Raw genomic sequence first — 26,838 nt, forward strand, 5'->3', positions numbered from 1 at the left:
TATGTCATAGCAGAGTTTTTTAAGCTGGTTGCCAGTCAGTGTTGATCATTTCTTTGGTTCCATCTAGAGTGGTGATATTCCTTATGAAAATAAATATTTTGGAGGTACAGCTAGAATATAAAGAAACTTGCAAGTGGAGGCACTACAGACCTCGACATACGTTGGGTTGCAGAAGTTGCCATCTTGGCTGCATACGTGGTGCTGCTCTGGGCACATGGCAGAATTTCAGCAAATTGGAAATTAAGTTTCTGGGAGCCAACCAGTGTTAAACATCTGCCAAAGTGAATTATGAAACAAAAATTTTCTTTATTGAAAATGTTGGTGATTTTCAATTACCTGAACATTGTAATGCTCAGTATTTCTGAGCTATGCGAAGGGCCTGAAATCGTGACATTGGGACTCAGCATCTTCCATGGGATGGAAGAAGGAGGGTGGCCCGTCCCCCTTACTCTTTTGTATTCAAGGACAGACCTACTTTTCAAAATCTCTGTAAGGTCATCTGGTGATTATTTTTTAACTGAATGGCCGTGATTGAAAGTATATAGGCTCATCTGCTAGAGCAGAGTCTGTGCCAGAAGAATCTTTGGAACAACAGCAACAAAATTCATGAGATTCTTGTGAGTTTCACTATGTTCTATGAATGCTGGCTTCTTGAAAGATCTATGGGCAGCCACAGGCACAGCAAGAATTAGGCACAGCCAGAATTCACCATCTGCCACTACGCTTGGGAGTATAAGAAGAAGATGATGATTGTTAATATTATTAATTATTCATCATGAGACATTTATTAAGATACCACAGTCTTCTACTGTTGGAGCTCGTGCATTAAATTAAACAGACATAAGAAACAGAAATGTCTATCTTCCTCAAAAAAAAAAAAAAAAAACCTGAAAAGAGCTGACTTTAAGCAAACAATATATAGTAAACTATACTTAAAATTTTTTTTTCTCTGTGTTAGGAGATAATACATTCAGGCTGAAGAAATGCAAAATATAAGTGTGTGGGCCTGAAACTTTCACTAAAATCCACACATGAAGACAGCAGTTTAAATGTGGACCTTTACCTGTATTTCATTCATCAGTAGTAGAATCAGATTAATAAAATTTCAACTTTGAAAAAGGACCCTGAAGTAGCCTAACCCTGTGCCCTCTGACAGAAGCTTCTCAATAATATTCTCATAGACAGCATGTTTGGCTTCTGTTCACATACCTCCAGTGACAGGAAACTCATTATCTCCAGAGGAAATGCATTCACTCAGCATATTTACTGAGCACTTACTAAGTAACTGTCTTTGTGGAGCTTATCTCTAGCCAGAGGAGTCAGCCATAGATGATAAATCAGTACTTAAGTAAATTATATGTTAGGGTGTTCATTCATTCCATTTTCAGATGTCTCTTTTTGCTGGAAAGTTTTCCCTTATAGTTCCTTTCCTATAATGATGTTTAGGTATTTGAAGAAAGTGCTCATTGCCCTCTTAATTCACCTCATTTTCAAATTATACACTCTTAGTTGGTTAAGCAGCTACTTAATACCTACCAGTTTGCTACAGCAGTCATAACAAAGGACCACAGACTAGGTGGGGTAAACAACAGAAGCTGGCTCAGAGTTCTGGAGGCTGGAAGTCCAAGATCAAGGTGTTGGCAGGGTTGGTTTCTTTAAGGCCTGTCTTCTTGGCTTGCAGATGGCCATCTTCTCCCTGTGTCTTCACGTGATCTTTTCTCTGTGTATGTCTGTGTCCTAATCTCTTCTTATCAGGACACCAGTCAGATTGGATTAGGACACTAGTGACCTCATTTTAACCTAATTACCTCTTTAAAGACCCTACTCCAACTACAGTCACATTCTGTAGTCCTGGGGGTTAGGACTTCAACATATGAATTTAATGGGGGACACAATTCAGCTCATAACATATATTCTTAAACTGGAACACCCACAAGCAGGCAGAGTACTCCACAGAGAGAATCAGGCAGGATGGTCACATCCCATGTGCTAGACATCTAGATTACCTTTGAAAGCCCCAGCCTATTGACTGACATTGAACTTGCAGTCAACAAGAAGTGCCAAGTCTTTAAATCAGGGGTCCCCAACCCACGGTACTGGTCCGTGGCATGTTAGGAACCGGGCCACACAGCAGGAGGTGAGCGGTGGGCAAGCTAACGAAGGTTCATCTGTATTTACAGCTGCTGCCCATCGCTTGCATTCAACATTAGATTCTCACAGGAGTGCGAACCCTACTGTGAACTGTTCATGAGAGAGATCTAGGTTGTGCGCTCCTTCTGAGAATCTAGTGCCTGATGACCTGAGGTGGAGCTGAGGCAGGGATGCTAGCGCTGGGGAGCGGCTGCTGATACAGATTATCATTAGCAGAGAGGTGTGACTGCGCAGAGACCATCATAAACAATTGCTTGCAGACTCATATCAAAACCCTATCAGTGAGCGGCAAGTGAAAACAAGCTCAGGGCTCCCACTCATTCTGCATTATGGTGAGTTGTATAATTATTTCATTATATGTTACAATGTAATAATAATAAAGTGCACAATAAATGTAATGTGCTCGAATCATCTTGAAACCGTCCCCCTCCTTCCCCCCACCCCCGTCTGTGGAAAAATTGTCTCCCGCGAAACCGGTCCCTGGTGCCAACAATGTTGGGGGTCTTCCCTGGTGGCGCAGTGGTTAAGAATCCAGCTGCCAATACAGGGGACACGGGTTTGAGCCCTGGGCCGGGAAGATCCCACACGCCGCAGAGCAACTAAGCCCGTGCACCACAACTACTGAGCCTGTGCTCTAGAGCCTGCGAGCCACAACTACTGAACCCGTGTGCCTAGAGCCCGTGCTCCACAACAAGAGAGGCCACCGGAATGAGAAGTCTGCGCACCGCAACGAAGAGTAGCTCCCGCTCAGCACAACTAGGGAAAGCCCGCACGCATTGGGAAGACCCAATGCAGCCAAAAATAAATAAATAAATTTATTTTAAAAAAATAGGTTGGGAACCGCTGCTTTAAATGACTTGGTTTTTTTTTTTTTTACATCTTTATTAGAGTATAATTGCTTTACAATGTTGTGTTAGTTTCTGCTGTATAACAAAGTGAATCAGCTATATGTGTACATATATCCCCATATCCCACCCCTCTAGGTGGTCACAAAGCACTGAGCTGATCTCCCTGTCCTATGCAGCAGCTTCCCAATAGCTATCTATTTTACATTTGGTAGTGTGTAATTAAATGACTTGGTTTTAAGTCACATCTTCTTCCATCCTTTGCACAGATTATTCATTCGTTCAGTTATTCATTCAGTGAATCTGTCCTGAGCACCTGCTACTTTGGAGGTACTGCACACACTGTGTATGCAGCAGGGAAACAGGCAATGTCCCTGCCTTCTTTGGAGCTTAAATTATGTCCGTGAAGCCTTTCAGTAAACAAGTGAACACACAAATATGTATTATAAGTTGATACGTGCTACGAAGCAAATGAACATATAAGAGAGGCAGCCTACTTCTGATAGTTTTTTGGGGGCGTGGCCAAAGTACAGAGTTTGAAATAAAATATTATATTTTAGGTTTGGCCCATATTCCGTCCTGTCCCAGTCGTTTACAGGAGAGATCCTGGCTGTCATTTATTGTGTACAGTGCCTCCCCGTCTCCCAGATCAGAACAATACCACTGGAAAATGTCATAGAACTAACAGTAATATCCATGAGCTATACGTAACTAAAGGTCTAGCCATCATATATAAAGTGGGACTCTAATTAGAAATATTAACAAGAATCAAGCTGCCCACTGCTAGCTTTTCTGTATCACTAGCCTGAGCCTTAAATGTTCCTCTGGTTGTGTCACATTTATCCCAGAAGGCCTTTGAAGTTGTCTGTTTGATGATTCTTAAAAGGTCAAGTCCATTTAAAGTGTTTCACTCATAATGTGGGGAAATGAAAGTTGTTTTCAATTTAAACAGAAAGAACACCATTTGCAAAACAGAATGCCCATGTTTATGGTATCAAGGCTCAAAGGTGATGTCCATCAACTTCTTTCAAATGGACCTGACCTGCCCATGTGGGGCTACTCCAGAAATCTGGGTCCAAGGCAGTGTGGGTCCAAGGCCAGCCCTCACCCAGACCAGCTCCATGGTGCCCTCTCTCTTCTTACCTTGGGCATCCTTGGCATTTTTTAAAAAATTTATTTACTTATTTTATTTATTTTTGGCTGCGTTGGGTCTTCATTGCTGTGCGTGGACATTCTCTAGTTGTGGCGAGCGGGGGCTACTCTTCGTTGTGGTGCACGGGCTTCTCATTGCAGTGGCTTCTCTTGTTGCGGAGCACGGGCTCTAGGTGCGCGGGCTTCAGTAGTTGTGGCTCACGGGCTCTAGAGCGCAGGCTCAGTAGTTGTGGCGCACGGGCTTCGTTGCTCCGCGGCATGTGGGAACTTCCCGGCCCAGGGCTTGAACCCGTGTCCCCTGCATTGGCAGGCGGATTCTTAACCACTGAGCCACCAGGGAAGCCCATCCTTGGCATTTTAACAACCAGTTCTGCACGTGCTGCTCTGGTTCATCCTGGTTTCCCCCACAGACACAGCCTCTGTCTTTGTCCTCAGGCAGCACACCCAACATTGGGGTAAAAGGTACCCCAGATTGCTCGGCTGCCACTCCCCTGGACTGACTGACTCTCTTTCTGGTTGGGGTAGGGAGAGTGCAATCAAATTCAGAGAACTGGGGACTGAGCAGTTCATCCAACAGGTGCGTCAACCTAGACCATCACCGGGCTACCGACCCCAAGGTGATGTTGCCTTCACATCTGTGGTAGCATACTGAGAGCAGTAGAGAAAAATGAAATGTTTTCATACACAGTCAAACCTCACCTTTAATTTAGCATGGACTACGGCTTGTCAAGCTTCCTGAGCAGAGAGGTACTGTGGTAATAAGCATTTGTTCACGTAGGTATTATTTGACATTAGTTTGCTTATTGAATCGGCACATTATAATCCACGATATACACAGAGTAAGTTAAATTGCAACAAAATTCATTCATTCATTTATTCATTCTTTCAGTATTCCTTGAGCACCTATCTTGTCCCTGTATTCTTCTGGGTTACTAGGATTACAGCCAGGAATAAAACAGGCATAACCCCTGCCCTCACAGATCTTATATTCTAGTGAGGATGGGAGACAGACTATGAATGTGGACATATGTATTCTTTAGAAAGTGAAACATGCTTTGAATAAAATAAATGAAGGAAAGGAGGATACAGTGACAGGGGGAATGAAATCTTACCTTATAGATGGTGGTGGTCAGGGCAGATTTTGCTGATAGGCAGAGACTTGAAGAAAGAGAAGCAGTAAGACATGTGGACATCTGGATAGAGAGAGTTCAGGTAGAGGAAAGAGCAAGTGCAAAGGCCCTGGGCTTGACCTGTTTGAGGAGCAGCAAGGAGGCCACTGTGGCCGGAGTGGACCTAGTGCTTCTTCATTGCTGGTGTTTCAGAAAGTGTAACAGAAAATTAGATCAATTCTTCACTAGACTTGCTCTGTTTTGTTACTGCTGTTGTTCTTGTTGCTAACTAAAAGTATGTGAGAAAAGGGTGTTTTAGTTCTACTAAGTCTATGTTATTAACTGGCTGAGTAGGTAATCCCAGGTGGGTGTGTGTGTGTGTGTGTGTGTACAGACATGTATGTCTGTATATCTACATATATACAAGTTTAATGAAATTAGGAGAGCAGTTGAGACATACATTTTTATGTTTAAATGTGAGAGTGAGGCTCATCTACCTGATTTTTAAAAAAGCCCTTTGTGGCCTGTGATGCAGTCTGCCCTTAGCAATCACTCCTGCCGGTGCTATCCTTTTCATCCTCCAAATAAGGCACAGGAGTTGGGTAAGAGCCAAAGTAGTTAGAAATGTAAATAAGAGCTCTGATTCTTGGCAGGATTCCGCACACCTGTGTTAAACTACCAGAGGCGCAATCCCATTGGTGCAGACAATTTTATAAGCAAAACCTGAGGGCGGGGGGAGGTTACTTCCTGAGGCCAGTCTTCTTTTCACGCACAGTCAACCTTCCCTGACCTCCTGCTGGCCCGCTTCTGGGTACTATGCATCCTGAGAAATGTTGGGAATGGTTTTTTTCAGTTACAAAGATAACAGTTCTCAAGCTTCCAAGTGTTTCCATGTGTCAGATTCTGAGGGGTGACCTGTGTTGGGAGCAGAGCGCATGCAGGTGATACTGTGCTGGTGAGCCTAGCTCAGCTCGTCTAGCGGGAGTGGTTCTGACAGCCCAACGGGGCCATGGCTGTGACCTCAGAGGACGCCAGAACACGTGAGGTACCAGAAGAGCAAATGAATAAAACTTTACCTGCTTCAAAATTAGACTCTGAAATGCACCAATGTAGCTTCAATTGGTCCTGAGAGCAAAGTTTGCAAATTTAAGAACAGTGTTTGGACTCATTCTTTGGCCATAACCAATATTTAAATATTTAATATTTTATTAAATATTTTAATGCTTCAGTCTCTCCATTGGTGAAATTCAGTGATGTGGTGGACCTTCACGTGATGTGAAGGTACGCTAATTAATTGGTATCTTCTCAGGAAAAAAAAACGTCACAGTGAGCCGTGGTGGTCCTTCTTGGTTGGAGCTGCTTCTCTGTGAATGACCGGCTGGGTAAGTGTGTCCCAGTAAAATTAAGTCTTGTCCTTGACAAGTGTTTTCAGAGCATTATAAGATTTCATGGATCACATCCTGTATCAGCCTGGTTGTTTCTAAGGGCTGAACAAATGCACTTAAAGAAATTTTGTGGTAATGGCAGAATATATCAGAATTAATCTCTAGAATTACATCTCTCTGCTTGGATATTTTAGTAAAAACAGGCATGTGATTTTTAGTCTTTGGTTTGTATGAAACAATTAGTTGTTCTCCGTTTTATTGTGTCTGTGGATTTTTACAGAAAACCACTTGACAGATGCACAACCGAAGAGTACATTTTGTATATTTAATGTATTGAGAGGGATGTTATAGCCGTTGCTTGTGGGCTCACCCACACAAATAAACTTCAGCAAGCGTTTTATAGAATCTGTGATGTTCCAGGCACCATGCTAGAGGCTGGTAATTCAGAGATGAGGGGCACGATCTTCCACTTCTTTGAAGGAGCTCTCAGTTTAGTGGGAGGCAGACAAATAAACTAATAATCTCAAGACTGTGTAACAAGTGCAACTGGAGCCCAATGAGGAGCATGGGGGAGGGTTAGAGTTGAGAAAGAGGGAAAGAGGAGAATATACAGTGCAGAGCATAGCCGTATGGTGAAGTGATGTTTGGAGGAGCTGTGGACAGTTCCCTTTGGCTGAAGCACAGGGTTGCATGAAGTTAGAGAAGTAGGAAAGGGTCTAGGATGACAACCAAAGGTTGAGCTTTATCCCCAAAGTGATAGAGGACCATTGAACAATCTGCAGCTGTAGGCAGGACTACAAGACCAATGAGAAGACTGTTGGCATTGAGCCCGGCAAGGAATCATCAGGACCTGAGTTAAGACAATGGTGGTGGTAATGAAGATGGGAAGACAGATACAAGAGATATTTAAGAGGGAGAATTGACAGGGCTTGCTGAGTCTTTGGATGTGAGGGATGAGAAAGAATGGAGTTCTTGGCTTTCTAACTTGAGTGACTTAGTAAATGGCGGTGCCATTCAGGCAGTAAAGGAGACAGTGGGAACTGGGGAAGGGAAGTGGTGAGTTCAGATTTAAAGCTGTTGAATTTCAGGCACTTGCATGGTATCTAGGTGGAGACAGACAACAAAATGTAAAAAGGTACACATGGATGGAGACCTCAGCGGAAGATCAGAAGCGTAGAAATAATTCAGGAAATGTAAATTGGAGAGCGAGAGGGATTAGGAAGGGTATTCAGAAAGGGTGTGTGTGTTTAAGAAACTCGGCTGTAAGGAGGAGAGGGTGGTGCGTTGTTTCATCAGGTGCTGCTGAATCCATAAAATTGACTTTTCCCAGCCTAACTGGCCACGCGTCAGGGCATTCTCTATCATCATCAAATCAACAGGTTTCTCGCAGCACTGTTTGAGAGGATAAGGGTTGAAGTTGTTACATTAAAAGTCAATCAAGGTCAGACAACTGTCTGGGACTTTCTAACACCTCCTGCTATTCCTGAGTAGAAAAAGAGTTTCAAAATCTCATTAGAGATGTTCTGGTCTTGATGCTTTGAATAGGATGGGTGTGGGACAGCTCCACAGAGAAATCTCTCCTTATCATGTCAGAAGGAACACCTGGCCTCCTACCTTAACAGGCACTTGGTGGTTTGTAAAAGAGCACTGGATTTCAGTTCTTCCACCACTGGAGACCTGGGGTGAGTCCCTTCCAGCTTAGGCTTGGGTTTTCCCTCCATATAATAAGTGGATTTGACTATATGACTTACAAGACCCACTCCTCCAGGTTCACCAGACTTTGATTCTGTCGTCAGAGTTTCTGTTTGTTTTCCCTTCCCCATCCCTCCCATGCTTTGCTTCTTCTACATGATGGTTTCTGCAGTTTTCGGTTTACAATACACTGCTAGGAAAGAGCCCCATCTACAACTGACACGGTTGGAAATTGTGGCAGGGAAATGAGAAATCAAACACCAAGAAAATTGAGACTACTTTCTTCCAGCTTACTTTCTCCTTGGCTTTTCGCCTCTTTGGGCTGCCACCTTACTCCTCCTCTTGGCCAAAATGGGAGTTTGTTCAAACAGATATCTGGGAGCCTGAAAAATTATGGACAGCTTCTCCATGGGGGAGATTCAAGGCCTAGAGCCGCCAGGATAAAGTCACTAATGTGCTTTGACCCCCTGCCATTGGTTAATTCTAATCATTCATTTACCCCAGTAGCTGTTCATTCAGTGATTACTTACCGAGGGCCTCCTGTGTGCTGTTTATTGGGCTCACCTGGGGTCCCAGGGTGCCGGCCTGAAAAGGTGAACACAATGAACATGGAATCTACCCTAGTGGAGTTAATAGTCCAAAGAGGGAGGAAAGAATATTGGAAAAAGTTACACAATAAAAGCATAACTACAAATTGTGACAAGGGCTATTAAAAAAAAAAAAGTAAAAGTAGCAATGAGGAATTTTAAAAGTAGGTCTGGATTTAGACCAGTATGTCAAGGGAAGGCTTCTCTGAAGAAATGATGCTTAGACAGAAAGACAAACAGGATTTAGCCAAACAAAGAGAACAGAGAAAGCATGTAGGCAGCGGAGCAGCGCTGCTTAGACCCTGAGGTGGCCAGAGAGTCGGGGGTGGGAGAGAAGGGGCGACGGGAGACACAGGTGTGGCCAACCGGGCAGGAGCTGCAAAACCAGGAAAGTTTGAGAAGAAGAGTGGAGGTCAGGGCAGCAAATGCTGCTGAGATGCCACTTCAGTTAAAGACTGAGCAATGTCTGCTGGCTCACTGGAGGCTACTGGTTACCTTAGCGGGAGTGTGGCCACAGGAGACTGAAGAGGAAATGGGGGGACAGGTGTAAAAGCAGCCGCGCTAAGACACTAAGCTATGATGGGGAAGTCGGGAAGAGAAGGTAGAAATTGGAAGGAAATGTGGAATAAAAGGAAGGGTTTTGTATTGTCTGTTGCTGGCTTTTCAGATGAGAGGTTTATTCAGCGTTTTCATAAAGACAGGAGAGATCTCATAGAAAGAGGAAGGTTAAGATACAAGAGACTGAAGGAGTGAGGTCCCAGCAAGGCGGCAGAGACGGGTCAGAAGCTGCGTTTCCTCCATCCTAACAGGAGACGCGGGACGGTGCTTTTGGGGATTTGGTGGCAGAAAAATGGGGGCCTTCACATCCGATGCCACCTGTGAGGCAAAGTCGTCCCTGCGAATGGGATGGCAGGAGGGGAAAATGCAAGACATGACAGCCGCAGAGGAGGGGGCCCTGCTTACCCCACGACCCCTGGCGGGGCAGCCTGGTCCCCTGTACCTGCTGGCAGGGCTCTTTTCTCCTCACCATCTGTCCCACTGATCCTGTCAGCGTTCTTAGAAGTGTATGAGGAAGGTGTTTTGAGTTTGTTTCCTGTGGTTTTCCAATGCCAAATTACACCACTTTATGTAATTTCCTTATGAATCCAGAATATTCTCCCATGGGAGCAGTGCATTTTGCTCTGGTAATTTTTCTTCCCTGTTTTATTTCTAATTAATTTCATGATCCTCCCCCCTCCATGTTCTTGCTTTTACCCTTTAAGTTGCTTATACCCTTTGGCCTTGTAATCTGAAAAGCACATGATTTTGTGTCTGTCTTTTCTGGTTGTTTTTTGTAACTACATCTCACAGTTCAGTCTGCCTTCCATCCCATTTTTATAGAACACGTTATGAAGTTGGAATCTTTCATGCAAGCCCACTTGCAAAAATATTCAAATACTTTGCCTTGTGTATTTTTTGGCCTTTCTCTCCCCCGACACCCCCTCTCTCTTATGATGAGGAACTTTCAGGCAACATTTATGGCAATAACTAGAATGTCTGCTAGATCTTTCCTTTCCTTCCCTCTTCCCATTTCTGTTAGCCACCTGGCACTCACCAGGCCCTGCTGCTTTCACCTCTGGGCTTTGTATTTGTTGTTTCCACTCTGTGTCCTGTGCTTGCACTCTCCAGATCCCTGTCTCTTTGCTCCAAGCACCCAGAGTCTCTGTTTTTCTTCTGGATGACAGTCTGAAGCAGGGGAGCCCCCTTGGAGGTATGAGTGCTCTTGTTTGGGGTTCACAAGTCCATACCAAGTAGCTTTAGAAATAATGACGGATGAGGAAGGGAACTAACACTTGGTGAGCATTTACCTGCTAGGTGCATTCCTTATGCTGTATGAACCCTTATGGTAATCCTGCTGTAGGGAATGTGGGCCCCAGTTTATAGACAGATAAACAAATCCCAGAGACATTCCTGACTTCTTGAGAAATATTTCAGGGCCAGGACTGGAAACTGTCCTTCTTCCCTGCCTGAAGCTCAAGGGGACCGGAGGTTATCACTGTACATCCTCTGGACACTTATGAAGGAGAGGCCCGGGTAAGGACCTTGACTTGCTTCAGACACTGCACTCCCTCTGATGTGAGGGTGGCTTGCCTGGCAATCAGGAGTCTTCAGCCCTCGAGTCCAGACAGGAATCTCCTTCACCACTAGGTGGAGATGTAGCAGCACCGCAAGTGGTCCCCAGGCAAATGGAAAAGTAGACCTGGGGACAAGCCTTCTAGGGCTAGGGCATTCGAACTTTTTTTTTCCTCTTTAAATAATTTCCTGACATAAAACTAACCATTTTGAAGTGACAGTTCAGTGGCATTTAGTACATTCACAATGGTGTGCAACCACTGCCTCTATCTATGGCTCCAAAGCAAAACCCCTTAACCATTAAGCAGATTCTCCCCAATTCCCCCATCTCTGCTCCCTTGGCAACAGCCAATCTGCATTCTGTCTTTATGGATTTACCTATTCTGGGTGTTTTTAATAAATAGAATCATACGATATGTGACCTTTTGTGTCTGGCCTCGTTCTCTTAGCATAATGTTCTCAAGGCTTATCCACGTAGCATGTGTCAGTACTTCGTTCCTTTTTATGGCTGAATAATATTCCATTATATGGATATACGACAATTTGTTTATTCATTCATCCATTGATGGACATTTGGGCTGTTTCCCCCTTTTGGCAATTGTGAATAGTGTTTCTATGAACATGGGTGTACTATTTGTTTGGGTCCCTGTTTTCAATTCTTTGAGATATATACCAAGAATGGAATTGTGGGGTCATTTGGTAATTCTACGTTTAACTTTCTGAGGAACTCCTAAACTTTTCCACAGCAGCTGAACCATTTTGCATTCTCGCCAGCAGTGTATAAAATTTTTTAAACTTTTTTGACTAAGACGCACGATGAGAAATATATTTTACATTGCAACCCAGCATTCACATGTGTGTATGTATTTATATAACATATGTATATATCATACATATTTATATGTCATACATATATATATAAAAACAGAAGTTTTATGAAATAGGGCTCACCCTTATTACTACATGATGCACTCTGATGTGTCCTTCCTATTCTATTTTAATAGAAAAATAGGCTGGTTTTGATCCACCAAATTAGTTCCACAACTCAAAGCAAAATGAAATCTTAGCTGTTAAGATAAGAGTACTATTCTAAATGTAAGTAATAACATATCTCCTTTCCATTTGGATAGTCAAAGAATTTAGGCTATCATTCATCAGTTTAGCAATGCACAGATTTGGGGGGGAGCTTATTTACCTTATGAAAATGACATTTTAATATAGTATATTCTCAAACATGGACAATTTAGATCATATACAAATATAAGTTGTACTGCATGTACTTGACAATGTGAGGATTGTAATTAGATGTTATTCTATAGTCAAGCAATGAATTTTTGGGTGGGTATTGTACCTATGGTTTCTAGGGAAAGTCCTGTGGTACATGTTATTTTCATTTATTGAATGGTTCAGTTCTTTATATATCACTTGAATATTTCATAGTAGAGTAAGATACTGCAGCGTGCCATGGGATGACAAAGAGCAAGTGGTAAAAGAAGAGAAAGAAATAGAATCAAGAGAATTGGAAGAGGGACTTCCCTGGCAGTCCAGTGGTTAAGACTCTGTGCTTCCAATGCAAGGGGCATGGGTTCCATCCCTGGTGGGGGAACTAAGATCCCACATGCTGTGTGGTGTGACCAAAAAAGTATTAGAAAAAAAAAAAAGAATTGGGAGAAAAGCATTAGAAGCTTCTCAAATCTGCAGTGATAATTTATGACCATCTTCGAGAACCTGAAACTGTGAGCTTTCCTGGAAGGCGAGGTGTTTGGGAGCAGTAGAGACTAGGGGTTAGAGGAAATTCTTTTAGAAAGAATGAAGGACTGATACAAACAGGTCCACTCCTTGGGCAGATGGGGAAAAAATTACATTTTACTTCTCATTAACCTCTAACTGAAATTTTGTATTTTCTTCATTTATGAATATAGGCAAAAAACCTAGTATTAGCAATACCTACGACTTCACTACTAATTGAAATCAGAGATAAGTTTCATCCCATTACAGTTACTTTAGGTAGATTTCAATATTGTTTATGTTCATTATTTCATTTAAAAATTATAACTCTTAGGCTTGTCTCTAGATTATGTTTAGTGCATTGTTAAAGAAATGCATACATACAATACCATAATTTAAAATAATTAGATTTTTTTAATCTGATTTTTAAAATAATTTGATAACTGTATTTCAGAATAACTGGTTCCCCCTCCTCATACACTGCTGGTGGGAATGTAAATTGATACAGCCACTGTGGAAAACAGTATGGAAGTTCCTTAAAAAATTAAAAATAGAGCTACCATATGATCAATCAATTCCACTCCTGGGTATATATTTAGAAAAAATGGAAACACTAATTCAAAATAACTGGTTCCCTTATAATCCCACGTCTTTGGTCTCAGTCATGTAAACACATTCTGAGAAGGAGCCATTGGCTTTGCCAAAGGGGTTCATGCCCTGAAATAGTTAAGAAGCCCCTAGAGCTGTCCTCCCAGTAAGAGCCAGTGGCCGCATGCAGCTCCTGAGCGCGTGGACTGTCGTGGCTGGTCCAAACTGAGACGCACTGTAAAATACACAACACGTCTCAAATATTTAGTGCAAAAAAAATTCCACTAATTTATACTTATTGCATGTTGAAATGGTAATATTGGGGGTATATTGGGTTAAATAAAAGATATTAAATTGAATCTAACCTGTTTATTTTTAGTTATTATAAATGTAGGTACTAGAAAATTTTAAATTGCATATGTGGACATCACTGGCCTAGTGTCAGACCTGAGCTCCAATCCTGGGTTGACCACATAACCAGCAATTATCTTCATTGTTGTTATTATCATTATTCCACCATGTCCTAGCTGTCAGATCCCCATCAATTGCCGTTTCCTCATCTCTAAGGGTAGATAGAGAGCGGAGGAAGAGTATTGCTATGTTCATTCCAGACTGAGCCTTCTTCCTAATACATTTCTTACTCTCAGAAATGCCCTGCCACCGTATCTTACCCAGAAGTCCAGCAGAAGCCCCACAACCATATCCCTTTTCCTTATTCTTCTGCTACTTGTTGTCTTAATGAACAAAAAAATTTAATTATATACGTGAGAGTGATATACAAAGGTGAGGATATAAGAATTCATAGACAAAGTGAACTTTTTTTAATTTAAAGAATAAGAGAAAAAGAAATTCCAAGGGATAGTCCCTTGGAGAGTGAAGAAGATGGAAATAAGTTTTGAGGTCGGGTGGAGTCCTAGGCAGACTACAGATGCCACTCACTCATGCTGTATTTATCCAGAGAGACTCAAGTGGCATTTGGATAAGACCCAAGCAAACCACCAGCAGATGCCTGGAGTTTGGAAATGGCCGCTCAAATAGCGGGACAACCCTGGTGTGTTCCTAAACTAAAAGTCCAGCAGGCTACGTTCAATAGCTGGGAAGGTGACAGTGTGTTTCTTTAAGAGGAAAGGGCTGAGGAGGGACATCCCACCCTTTTGTTTGTCTGATCCTTAAACTGATGGAGCCCTGAGCATCTTAACACTAGTGCCCTGGGAATCCAAAGCCCTTTCATCTACAGAATCTCCTCTGAGATCATGAAATAACTTTCTGTAGACAGCAGATAGTAGCGTATCGCGTGCATCTTATGGATGAGAAGGGAATAGCTCAAGCACAGATGTGGATCACTGTGGCAGTACCTGGTGGGAGAGGGGCTGACTGAGCTTGGGTTTCTCCATAGGTAACACCACGAGGGTCAGAAGCATGACCTTCCACCTCTGTTTCCCTAGGCTTCTCAGAGTGACCTCACCCACCCCAACCGTCTGCAGAGATCATTGTTCTCCCTTCTGGCTCCTAAGCATTGGAGCTGCTCTCCCCACCAGCCTGTTAAGCTGCTCCCTTCCATCATTCAGCCGGTTTCTAACAGCCGCACCCTCCTACACAAAGCACTGCCTGTCTGGTCGAAGCAGGGTGGTGATTTCCCCACCCTTTCTGAAAACATGCCTTGCAAAAGATTTTCTCTATCCTCTAAAATATACTTGCCCCTTCACAGTTACATTTTCTACTACATTTGAACTGTGTCTGTTGGAAGAAGCATACGATGTAGGTGTTTCTCTGATTCACTGTTGCTGGGCTCAGACCACAGTCTTCTAAAGGTAGGAATCAGAGGGTCCGAACCACACGACCCCAAGAACAGATGGTCACTTTGAAGATTTTGAAGGTTTAGTCAGTGATGCCCAGTGAGGCAGACACTTGTTTTTAAAGCATTATTTCCGAACAAAGGGATATTCAATATGGCTTTAATTCCTTAGCTCAACTTATTCTTAATCTCAGTGGTGATGATCTGGCTTCAGCTATGGTTTATCCCTGGTTTACAGGATGCGTCCAGTTGTATAGTTCCTATACAATTGTATAGTTGTACAGTTCCTAGTTGTCCTCTAACCTTAGTAAAGCACTTTGACGTTGGCTCATTAATTTCCCAGTAGACAACTCCCATTATTTTCATATCAATTTATCTCTTTCTAATTCCCAATTATCTTTTGGTCCTGTGTCAACTTCTCCTACTAGTCAGCCAGTGTGTGCTTTATATTGGATATCTTCGATACTAGCTTTATCAAAACATAATTGAGAAGGTGACTCTGTTGCCAAAAAATTCAAATAATAAATGCCAAAGACTTACATAAAATAATTTATTGCCCAGTGTTCTGCTTTCATCATTCCATGGTTCCTCCCAATAGTATGAAGAATCCAAGGCTGGCCTGCCCAAGAGATGAGGCAGTTTGGTGATAAGAAGCAGCATCCTTCGTTCAGTAGAAAAGTAACTTGTCCAGGGTCATAGTATCAAGGTCAAAATTAGGAGCACAATAGTTTCCTGATTCCCAGTCCTTCAACTTTTGTTCGTAGGTAACTATAAACATGTGATCATACCTAGAAGAAGGAAAAAAATTTTAGTGTATGTAAAATTTAACTAGTAAGTATATAAAAAACGAATCAAAACTTCTAATTTTGTCCAGTTTCATTGATTTTATAGATTTCAATAACTATACACATTAAATGGTACCTTTGAGCAAAAGTTGATCTGACCCTTATGACTTAAACTCTCATGTTTATTTTTATGCATGAAATTAGGACCATTAGTGGGAATATTAGCGCTAGCCCTAAAAAGTACTTAATTTTTATCACTCAATAATGGAAATAGCCTACCACATCTCAAAAATTTTAATGTAACTATGAAAACGCTCCTTTTGGGCTTGTTAAATTATCATTCCTATGGAGAAGAACCAACATTTTCTTAGTTCTCATTTAGATGGCAAATAGTGTTTGGGGAAGAGTGATGATTAAGATAAATAGAATTGTTTTTTACTTTAAGTATTATCTGTGCATTTTTGGTAAATAATATGCGAAGCAAATGCCATTTTTTACTTCTTCAGAAAGGACTTAATATTTTATAATCATATATTAATTGTTAGCTGTTGTAGCTAGTTATATTGGAGCTGTTTGTATGTCAGTGTAAACAATTTTTCAGGTTGCTGGTGGTATATGAAAATAGGGTAGGAAAGTAGTACCTTTGTGATAAAGGTAAGTGGAAGAAACCTTTCCACATTTTCTCTTTACATGCACGTCTGTCAGAACAGTATTAAATACTACGTGTGCCTTGCATTTACTCTGCAGAAATTGAGGTCAAATCTTTATATTTATACGTGCAAAATATATATGAGCCACAGCATCTCCTGGGTTGGGCTCTAGGTTAATAATATCCAAACATGCAGGCCCTGCCTTGAGAGGTTAATGGGAAGAATAAATTAGGTAAATATTGAGCTGATACTAAGCCAACCAGAACCCTGCTAACTTTACCCTGGGCACCAGAAGTTAGAAGCACTAAAATATTAAATAATACTTTTTTTTTTTGTACGTGCACGTTTAGGTTTTTATCTTTGCAAACTTCAGCCTTCCCCTGGTAGCCAGCTGGGGTGGGTGGCTGGACCGGGAGGACCCTCTGTGATGAGCAGGGTTCCTCTCTCCCCCTTTCCCTAATCTGGCCCTGGAGTGAAGGGAGCATTTTGCGCTGGGTATTCTGGGTTCATTGCTAGCTGTATATCTGCTACTGAACAGTTGTCTTCTTCCTGTGCGTTCATTTAATTCTTATAAAAGAACCTGTGAGATAAGCGCTATTTTTCAGACAAGGAAACTGAGACCACGAGGTGTTCAAGACTCTGGTCTCCTATATTGCTTCCCTTCTAATTAACATCCCTTGAATATTTGCTCTCAAAGTCTCCATTCATTTGTCTGGAACAGTGTTGAGGGAGAAGCCCAGTTTTCAGTTCGCCAGTTAGGAAGGTGCTGGGGTGGAGACCTGAGTTAAGGGACACTTTAGTCCCAATTCCTTGTCCTGGTGTCTCAGTGCCCGTTGCAGAAAGGCACCCCACAGGTGACCAGCAGACCTACCCCTTTGTTCAGCTTTGTCCGTACAGGTCCTCTAGTTACAGCGCATTTACATCGAGGGCTCAGTAAGTGTCCATCCTTCTACTTGACTCTGAACTTGTCAAACACCCTGGGTGACACGAGCTCATGAGGGAAGGAGGCCTTCCCTGTGAGAGCGGCAAGGGGACGGACTTCAGGCTTGTCCTCTCCTCTTCTCCTGCTTAAATCTTTTAGGGCTTCCCATTGCCCTAGACCAACGTTCAGTTCCTTTGTCATGGCCAGGAGAGATGAGTGGGGAAGAAAAATGGGTTCTGCTGCTGTTTTTTAATGAAAACAATTTTAGGAGACATGATTTTCCTTGTTTATGTCTGAATCTGTGCAGCAACAAGCTGTGCTTTAATGAAGTTCTGTCACATTCAAAAAATTTAAATGTCTTTCAATTCATTTCAAAGAATTATTTGTACTGGATAGTAATGGAGTAAATGTTTTCAAAACTTGCGGAATCTATTTTTGTGAAGATTTGTATACGTGGGTTGGATTTTTTTAAGGGAATGATGATTGCATTCCGTGTTTATGAAATGAACGTTGTGTGCCGTCACTTCCTATTTTTTTCTCTAATTTCTTAGCATAGGATAGATCAGCCCAAATTATGCATAGACCAAAATAGCAGCTTGTAATTTATGTCAATCATTTGTTCTTTAGGTTATCTCTAAAAGGCCTCTTATTCTACTGCTTAAAGAAAAACAAAACCCTTTCTCCACAATTGTCTCCATTGATCTCAACTGCTGTCTTTCTAACTCAATCCAGGCGATACTTAATTTGACTTGGAACTGTTCTTATTAAGAAACAATATATACTAGTAGGGATATAATATATTTAGTGCTGTTTTGGAATTTGAAAGTTCAGATCAAAAATTGATACAGGAATTTTTTTCTTACATTAAGCAATTTTCCTTTGTTTCCTCAGGATGCTGGTAAAACATTTCTCCTCTGCCTCATACATTCTGTGCATGAATGTACATGTCACTCTGTGACAATAATTACATGTGTGTAGCCACGTGCAGCCATCCACAGGGAAAGGGGGCGGATTCCAGTCCTAACCCAATCAACTCACTCAGATGCTTTAAAATCATTAGATAATGGCTCTCCATGTTGGCAAGCAACCAGATAGTTTGCCTCGCTTTGTTTTCACATTTGTTTTTAATACCACACATTACGGTCTCCAAAAAAATTGTCAAAAATGCTAAGAAAGGGAAAATTGAATATGAATTAGAGCACAAACTGATTGCACTTCTGTTGCACGTTTTTGTCACAGGCAACAGCCAGCACTAGGCACGCATGACAAGTCAGTTCATTCACTCACTCACTCAGTGTGTGTATTTTGCATGAGGTCTTACCATGTGCTAAGAGGTGGGGGGAGATACACAACAGAGTGACACACAGCTCTTCTGGGGGGACATGGGACAGATGGTTATAATAGGAATCCAGGTAGGATGTGGGTAAATGCCATGGATTGTAAGATACAATCCATGAGCCCTTTACCACCCTCATCCCACTGCCATTCAGCAACCTGGGACCTGGGTGACCACTTGGCCTCTGCCTTCCTGAAACACTCTTGTTTTCTTAGTTCCTGCTGCACCACCCAGGCTATCCCCAGCCCATTAGGTATCTTGATCACAAATAGGCACCCCTTCCTGTGGGTTGAGTATTGGGTAGATGCAGTCCCACACCAGGGTGGACACAGCCCATCACCACCCGTTGACAGCTTGGAGAGTGGAGTTCGGACTAGATGTCCACCCTTAATCGCCCCACTCCCACCCCAGGTCAGGCGTCCCTTATACAGAACACAACCTGTGGGATGAATCAAATTAATGTGAAAAATCATGGCATTCTTCTCTGGGTTCCTTTTAGGTAGGGCTACAGCCCCTCAGGGGACAATTCCTCCTCCAGACTAAAGCCAGACAGGAAGGCAGTGAGTAGTCCTGGAGAGCCAGTGGGGCCTGCAGCACTCCTTTTAGTGATAACAAGGGTTTTAGCACCTCTTCCTGGACTTTCGCTAAAGAGGTTGGTAAGCATGATTCTGGCCTTGCTTGTGGTTAAAGTAAATAAATAAAATTTAGAATAAATGACTCAGGCTCTAAAATCTGCTGGACCTCAATTTTACCAGCCATATGACTTTGACCTTTGGTCTTACTTTATGCCTCTTTAAACCTCCATTTTCTCATCTGTAAAATGGGGCTATTAATAGTACTTCATAGGGTTGGGGTAAGAATGGGCACCTTTAAATGTGATAAAGTAGGGATTTTCAGGACGATATTACTTTTCAACAAATGTAGATGGTGTCATTAATTGTTATCACTGTCTCAGGTCACTTTCCAACTCCCGCCCACCCCTACCTTGATACCATTTCCTGAGGCCTCCCACTTTTTCTGTATTACTGCTACTTTTCTCTCAGCCTCCAACATCTCTGCCTAATCCCTTGCCTAAAGATTCATGTTCTCCTAAGATTCTTAAGGAAGGGTCCCTCTTTTTTACAGATATGAAAGCTGAAATAGTTTTAGTTCATCTTAAATGACAACTGAAGTCTCATAACAAGCCAGGGACGAATTCAGATTTTATTTTGTATTTTAAATACCTCCGTCCAGGTGCCCATTCTGACTACATTTTTCATAAGCCTCCCACACCCACCTAGAGAGAGAGGAAACCAAAGGGTAAATATGTCTTATCCCAGCTTGCAGCAGGTGTCATGCTATTTGGTTTGCAGGGCTTTCAACAAAACAAAAGGCCTTTTCTGTCCTTTTACAATATATGCTCTCTTTAAAGGTACTCGAATGAGAAGAGAAAAAAAAAAAAGCCTACACTGGACAAGATTTCGGCTTCTAACAGACAGAAACTGGGCTTAGTTGCTGATTCACTCTTCACAGGGAAAACTAGATGCCATTAAACACGTTCTTTTCTAAATAGCATTTAAAATTTTATGAGAGCGTCCTCTTGAAATAACATATATGAGTGACATTCTCAGCAAATTAATATGTTTATAGTAGGATTGAAAACTTTTAAAAGCCAGTTAAGATCTCTTTTATAAAATCAACAGAGAAAATTCTGTCTGCTTGAGTAACAGTATACAATAGCATTTGGTTATTGAGCTGTTTTAAATGTCTCCACCTTGTAGTCCCCATAGTTACCACTGGTGTTCAAAGGTGATAGAGCTTAAATGGTACAAAAATGTATTTAACCTAAATTTAAAAGTTCTAGAGTCCCTAAGGGTTCATAATAAATATCAAGATAGCTAAAATTTAATTAAGCATTTACTGTACGCAAGACAGTATGCTGAACACTTTCATTCAGAATGTCATTTAAACTTTCCAACAACTCAATGAGGTCAGTACCACTATGGATCCCCATTTTACAGATGAGCAAACTAAGGCTTAGCAAGGTTAATAGCTTGCCCTAGGTCTCAAAGCTAGGAAATTCTAATGAGTTTTGAGAGGCTTTGTGCTCATTAACTCCAAGGCACCCTGCAGCCTCCCTGTTCATTCATTGCCAACCACAGTGAGGGAGGCACCAGAAAGGTGGGCGTGGATATTTTTGTTTTCAGATGTAACAGCCATTTTGGTAAATCCTTTGGGTCCTGTTTCACCTGGAATCCATATATTCAAAGTACAGGTGATAGAACTAAATTAGCTCGTGAAACAGAAGTCAATCTGAGGAGACTTCATGAGAAGCAAGTGCTGTGAGTGGAGTTGGAAATCTTGGTGGTGGAGTGCTTACCTTTTCTATAAGGAGTCTGAAAAGCTCATTGTATTGATAGGGTCTTAGGGCATTTCAGGACATAGTCCTAAAAGTTCTCTTTAGTGTTGAATTTTTAAAAATTCTTAGTCTTAGAAAAAGTGTACTCTTTCCCTACTATTTCTCAAATGAACTGTTAGTCTGGAAAGTCCTATTTGTGTGTTGATTTTGAGTGGGGGAGGGGTGCTCACTTTTTTGGTGAAATAATTATTAATATAGTTTATTAACGCCTTTGGAAAATGTTAGTCGTAAATGTACTGGGGAGGGGGAAGGACTCATGGTTGATGAGATGCTTAGCCAAATCCCACCTACTCAAACGTAGCCTGTCAAGATTGAAGTTCTAGTTTAATCTTCTAGTCCAGCTAAATAATAACATGAAACAAAGCTAACTGAAATCAGGACACCTGATATCAAGATTTCATGGAGTAAAAAGCCATTGTGCCGCAAGGAATATAACGCTTTGCTTCTTATCTTTTGATAACAAATAAAAATAAGCTTTCCTGGGCTCGGTGGCTCGTAGAAAAGACAGGCTTGAAGGTCCATTGTGGAGCCTGGCATTCGGTAAACAAGCCTGAGCGGTTCGTACCGTCCCCTTCGGACGCACACGTGGGGGCGGGGGAGCGGGTGCCCCTCAAAATGACAGCATTTCTGGGAGCGAGCAGCACAAAGTGCAGCTTCCACTGCGCCCGTGAAAGGAGGGGAGGAAAAAGCCCAGGCCGATATCCTGTTATCAAGCTTTCCTGCTGCAGCGGGGCGGGCGGAGGGGGCTTTTCAGAAAACGTCGCTGCAAACCAGATCCAGGGGTGCCGCTCGGCTTCCTGCGGCGACGCGGGTGTGTGGATTTCGGGGGGCGGACGCCGGGGGAGCCGCGGCGATGCAGCCGCGGGCGGCTCACCGGCGGCCGTTCTGAAGCCGGGAGGTCCCTCCCGCAGCCGAGCCGGGGCTGAGGAGTGGCTCAGGTTGAGCCCGGGGGGCGGAGGCTGCCCTCCCAGCCCATCCCTCAGCCCTGCGGCGGCCCGGAGGAGCCGTGGGAGCCGGAGCCTGTCTGCGCCGCGTCCGGCAGGCCGGCCGAGAGACCCTCCCTCCCGGGGCAGGTGGGGGACTTCCTCGGTGGGTCCCGTACCTGCCGGGCCGAACCTGTGGGCGGCAGGCAGCGGGCGTGGCTGGTTATAGCAGCTCAGAAATGAAAGCAGTGGCCGCCGCCGCCGCCTCTCAGGGCTCGGGATCAGCCCCCAGCAAATAAGGAGCCAGTTCTGGACCCGAAGGAGGAGGAGCGGCCGAGCATCTCTTTCTCCCCGGCTGCTCCGTGTCCTTTAAATGAGGACTCGCTGCCGGCGCTGGAGGTAGATCTGCAGAGCCTCCCTCCCGGCTGCTGACCCCGCTTACATCACTAACCTGTGACAAGCGCATCTCCACGCCCGGTACCTGCTCCCCCGGCGGCTCCGGTCCAGTCCGAGGAGCAGCCTCTTTGTACGCCGCCGACATGGCCAGCCAGCAGGATTCCGGCTTCTTTGAGATCAGTATCAAATATTTACTGAAATCCTGGAGTAATAGTGAGTAATAGAAAATAACCTTTTGTTTGTTTGTTTGTTTGTTTGCTGGATGTTGCCTAAGGTCCGAGAAATGAAATCTCAACTGGACGCATAGGCTTGTGAGCCGAGGAAGTTATTTTTTTTGTTTTTTTGGGGTTTTTTTTGCTTCCATCTGCTATGAAAATCAAAATGTCAGAGACTGAACTAGCTTTCCTGAAGTGCAAAGGCTGCGGTGGAATGACAGTAGCTTTGGTTTGATTAAATTTTCAAGTGAGATGGCCCTTCAGACTCTGGCCAGCGCAGGATGGGGCATTCCAGGCTGCATCTCCTGCCTTGGTGTTTGTTTAATGTGTTCAGGTTTTATCGAAATATTTTGTGAAGTGTGGTTTAATCAAAGGGGTGTGGCAGGGTTTCAGAGTACTTCATAATTGTTTTATTAGGGTATTGTCTAAAGAAAAAAAAGTACTTAATAGTCCAAAACCTGACTCATCTTTTTTTTTGACTGTAGAGGCATTTGCAGATTTATTTGATCTCTCCCTGTCCATGTGGATGTTGTTCAGAATGCTATTACAGTATTTGACTTTTTGAAAAATCCTGACGTTTGTGATCGTCCCAATAATGTGCTTTTCTGAAACATAAACAAGTGAGGTGCTGACCATAGAATCATTTATTAGGATATCAGAATGTTATGGCTTCTGAAGTTCCATTTCTGACCTACTTAAAGGTTTTTGCAGTCAGATATTTCCAAAAGACAACCTCTAAGGCATCATGGATCTGGAATCAAATTAAAATGAGGCCTTCAGGTGATCAGTGATGCCTTGTATTTTCTGAACAGTTTAAAAACAAAGTCTTCTTTATTTCACCAACCAGCCTTTGTACTTGTTTTGGATAAAAGACCGGCTGGTGTTACAGATCCCTAATTGTTTGAAATTTTTAAAAATTTTCCAAGAAAAAAATTTATGTTGTATTCTGTGCATACTAATGAACCTACCTGAGCTCAAAGAGCTGGTGATTAATTATCTCCTACACAAATGACCTGTGGCCAAGATTGTTCTTATGTAAACAACCCGGGCAGGAGAACCTGTGCCATAATTGCTTTGAGAAAAGAGCCAAAGTACCTTCAGCCTGAAGGTATTCAGGGATATTCATCTCTAAATGCTATCCATAGAAACCTTCTTTTCCAGATCATTTTGCACCACTGTATACACTATGGGGCTTGTCTGAAGCTGTTTTTCTACAAGTGGGAAGCCATTTGGGAGTAATACTGTCACCCTAACACAGCATTCCTTTGTTATAGTCATAATTCATTTATCTTGGATTCATTACTTGTGTAATACTTCACACTCAGAGGGTGAATATTCCTTTGTCTGTTTATCCTTTGATTAATGAAAAGAATTTGACATACAAGGTTCTTTATGGAGCAGTTTTCCGATATCTGGAGAGACTTAACTGTTGGACATCAGTGTGTGGTTTTGAATTATTATTTTGAGTACTTTAAGGCCAGATTATTTTCTTCCATCCATTTCTGTCATTGCCTCATTAGATAGAAAATTATGTTGTGACAATCCTGAGGCCAATGGGATTTCTTTTAAAATCTTTCTCCCCTTTTGTCTATTTTCAAATTACTCTAGACAAAGTCTATATTCTCTCCACCCTTCCTAAACTCTCCATGCCCCCCCCCCAAAGCCCCCTTCACATCAGGAGATGGTTCAAAATGACTGTTCATTTCTACTTTGAGAGTGTCTGGGACACAATTTTGAATTCTTTCAATTCATTCAGCAAATATTTATTCCACACCTACTACATGCCAGGCTGTGGAGCTACAAAGGTGACTAAGACACAGCACCTGCCCTCTATCTTAATTTCTTTATCGCAGAAGAGTGAACTTGGTGATTCTCTAGCATGCCTTTGGGGGTCAGAATGTTTTTCAGTCCTTTCTTAAAAGAGGAAGAGGAAATACACCTTATGCTTAGGCTTCCTTAAGCTTGTTGCAACACTAGCATAGCTCTCAGTTTTACATATTTTCAGTGGCAAAAAAGAGAAAGGAATTTGTCTGTGTGGAAGACAAAGTAAAAAACAGGAGCCTTAGGACGCTCAGCCTACGCAGGGCACCAGGGCTGAGAGGATGCACCATGGGGTCGGCAGCTTGTGGGCCCAGCATCACAAGTTTGACAGGTGAGGAAGCCCCCCTCTGCCACATACCCGAATGGAGAATCAGGCCTCTGATTATGTAGTGGTGCTTATTTATAAAAGTACAACAATTAAAAAGCAATAAAACAAACTCTATAACCATGGCTGACTGCTTTGCAAGGTGGTAGTAAGAGGAAAGATGATTCTGTGAGTATTTCCAGGTTAAGATTTCTATCTTTTTTTTTTAAATGGCACATTGTAATTTTGTATATATTTGTCTCCTCTGAAGAATTAACAGGTCAATTATATCAGTTATTGCCTGGTGAGATGTATTAGCTTTTCGCTCACTGTTCATTTTGACACTCCCTTCTTCCCTGGCCTGCCCTCTCTGTCAGGCTGCCCTTTCATTTTAATGGAGTTGGGAATTCAAATGGCCTTGATGTCTGGAAATAAAATGTCCTTTGTAGACTTCACTGCTTTCCTTATCCGCTTGGACACCTGTCCTGTTGCTTCTTCCCCACTCTTATCCAGGCCTTCCCCAGCTGGTCAGTGATTCTCACAGCTGCACCCCCTTGATGTTCATGGCCATGGCCACCATGGGCCCTCTTCAATTTAACCTGGAATATTGCAGTGGTCTCCTCATGGTTCACCTGACATAGAGCAGCCTGGAGAGGCTTCTGCCAGCTTTTCAAAGACTGTATCACAGCCTCCTCTGCCCCCAAGTGTCGGGGACCACCATACAGGACCCTCTTTGAATTCCTTGTTCGTATTCTCTCATGTTTCTCTGTTCCAGCCATAGTTAATCTGCTTCCCCCTCTGCATTTCACTAACTTGCTCTCCAGTCTGTGCCTGTACACATGTCAGCCCCCTAACCTGGCACGCCCTCACCTAGAACACACAAGCTGCAGAACCAAATAGGCCTGGTTCAGATCTCTGATTCCTGCATTTGTGAGGCCTTGGAAAATCAATTAACTACTCTCTGCCTCAATTTTCTCATCTGTAAAATGGAGGCAACAATAATGAATACCTCACAGGAGTAAATGAGGCATTAAGATGTCAAGTACTTAGCACAATATCTGGCACATGGTGAATCTCAATAAATTTTAAAATAATATTAATGTATTCCAGTGCTTCCCTTTCTTCTAAACCCACTTAAAACCAAACTTCGACCATTTTTCACCTTAGCATTGACAGCCTCTCTGGAGTATTCCATGAATAGTCAGCATTCACTACAGCCCCTGCTTTGGGCCATTCTTTTTTCTAGATTTACTTTTTATCTTTACCCCTTTTTCCACCTCAGCTTCTAGTGGACTATGCCTACCTTCCCTAAGTACATACCTTCCAGCAGTGTGGGAGATGGCCTGGGAGTATTCTTGGTGGCAGAAAGTCACCTTGGCCTTTCAGGTTTACTACAGAAAATGTTTAGAGCAGATAGTTCCAAGCTATTTCATGGGAGAGGAGGGCTTGCTTTGTATTGATGCACAGAGCTGCTGGGTAGGCTCTCCTGCTGATCTGAAACTTCTAACCGGCGTTCCTTGGGTTTCTATCCACCCCATAATGACCAGTGAACACGGGGCCCAGTGGATGAAGGGGCATTCGGGGTCCATTCAACATCTCCATCTTTCCAGGGCAGGATAGTTTGTATCTTTCCTACGATGCTGACAAACCTTGCTACCCCATAGAGAGAAATCTTTGAATGCCTGTTAACGCTTCCAGGGAATGAGAATTCCATTGACAAACTGCTCTGGGGAACTGAACAAGCCCCTGGCCTGTTTTGGAAGGGACTGCTGTACATTATAAAATGACTCATGGTGCTGTAGAAAAACTTGCTTTAGTGGAAGAATTGAGTGTGGCATTTTTCAGATACGCTGTAGTGAGGTAAGTCATGGTGGTAAGGACAGTAATTCTGTCCAACATAGAAATGCTGGTTAGTATATGGTAAGCTCTGGGGACGAAGAGAAA

At 42.7% G+C, this 26,838-nt stretch overlaps 1 protein-coding gene across 8 annotated transcripts in view; it reads left to right on the top strand.

The window, feature by feature from the left end:
• Window positions 1–26,838, top strand: part of FRY (FRY microtubule binding protein) — a 425,513-nt gene that overhangs the window by 151,998 nt on the left and 246,677 nt on the right. The window contains exon 1 of one of the 8 annotated variants that reach the window (XM_036831327.1): window positions 22,404–22,767. The exons of 6 other annotated variants lie outside the window; for them this stretch is intronic. In XM_036831327.1, coding sequence (XP_036687222.1) covers window positions 22,698–22,767 — 70 coding nt within the window. In that variant the 5' untranslated portion in view covers window positions 22,404–22,697. Of the gene's footprint in view, window positions 1–22,403; window positions 22,768–26,838 lie in introns of those variants that run through there. One more of the 8 variants, XM_036831329.1, reaches the window with a different exon arrangement.

This window comes from Balaenoptera musculus, chromosome 18 (assembly GCF_009873245.2).
Source record: "Balaenoptera musculus isolate JJ_BM4_2016_0621 chromosome 18, mBalMus1.pri.v3, whole genome shotgun sequence".
In the NCBI taxonomy this organism is placed as follows: domain Eukaryota; kingdom Metazoa; phylum Chordata; class Mammalia; order Artiodactyla; family Balaenopteridae; genus Balaenoptera; species Balaenoptera musculus.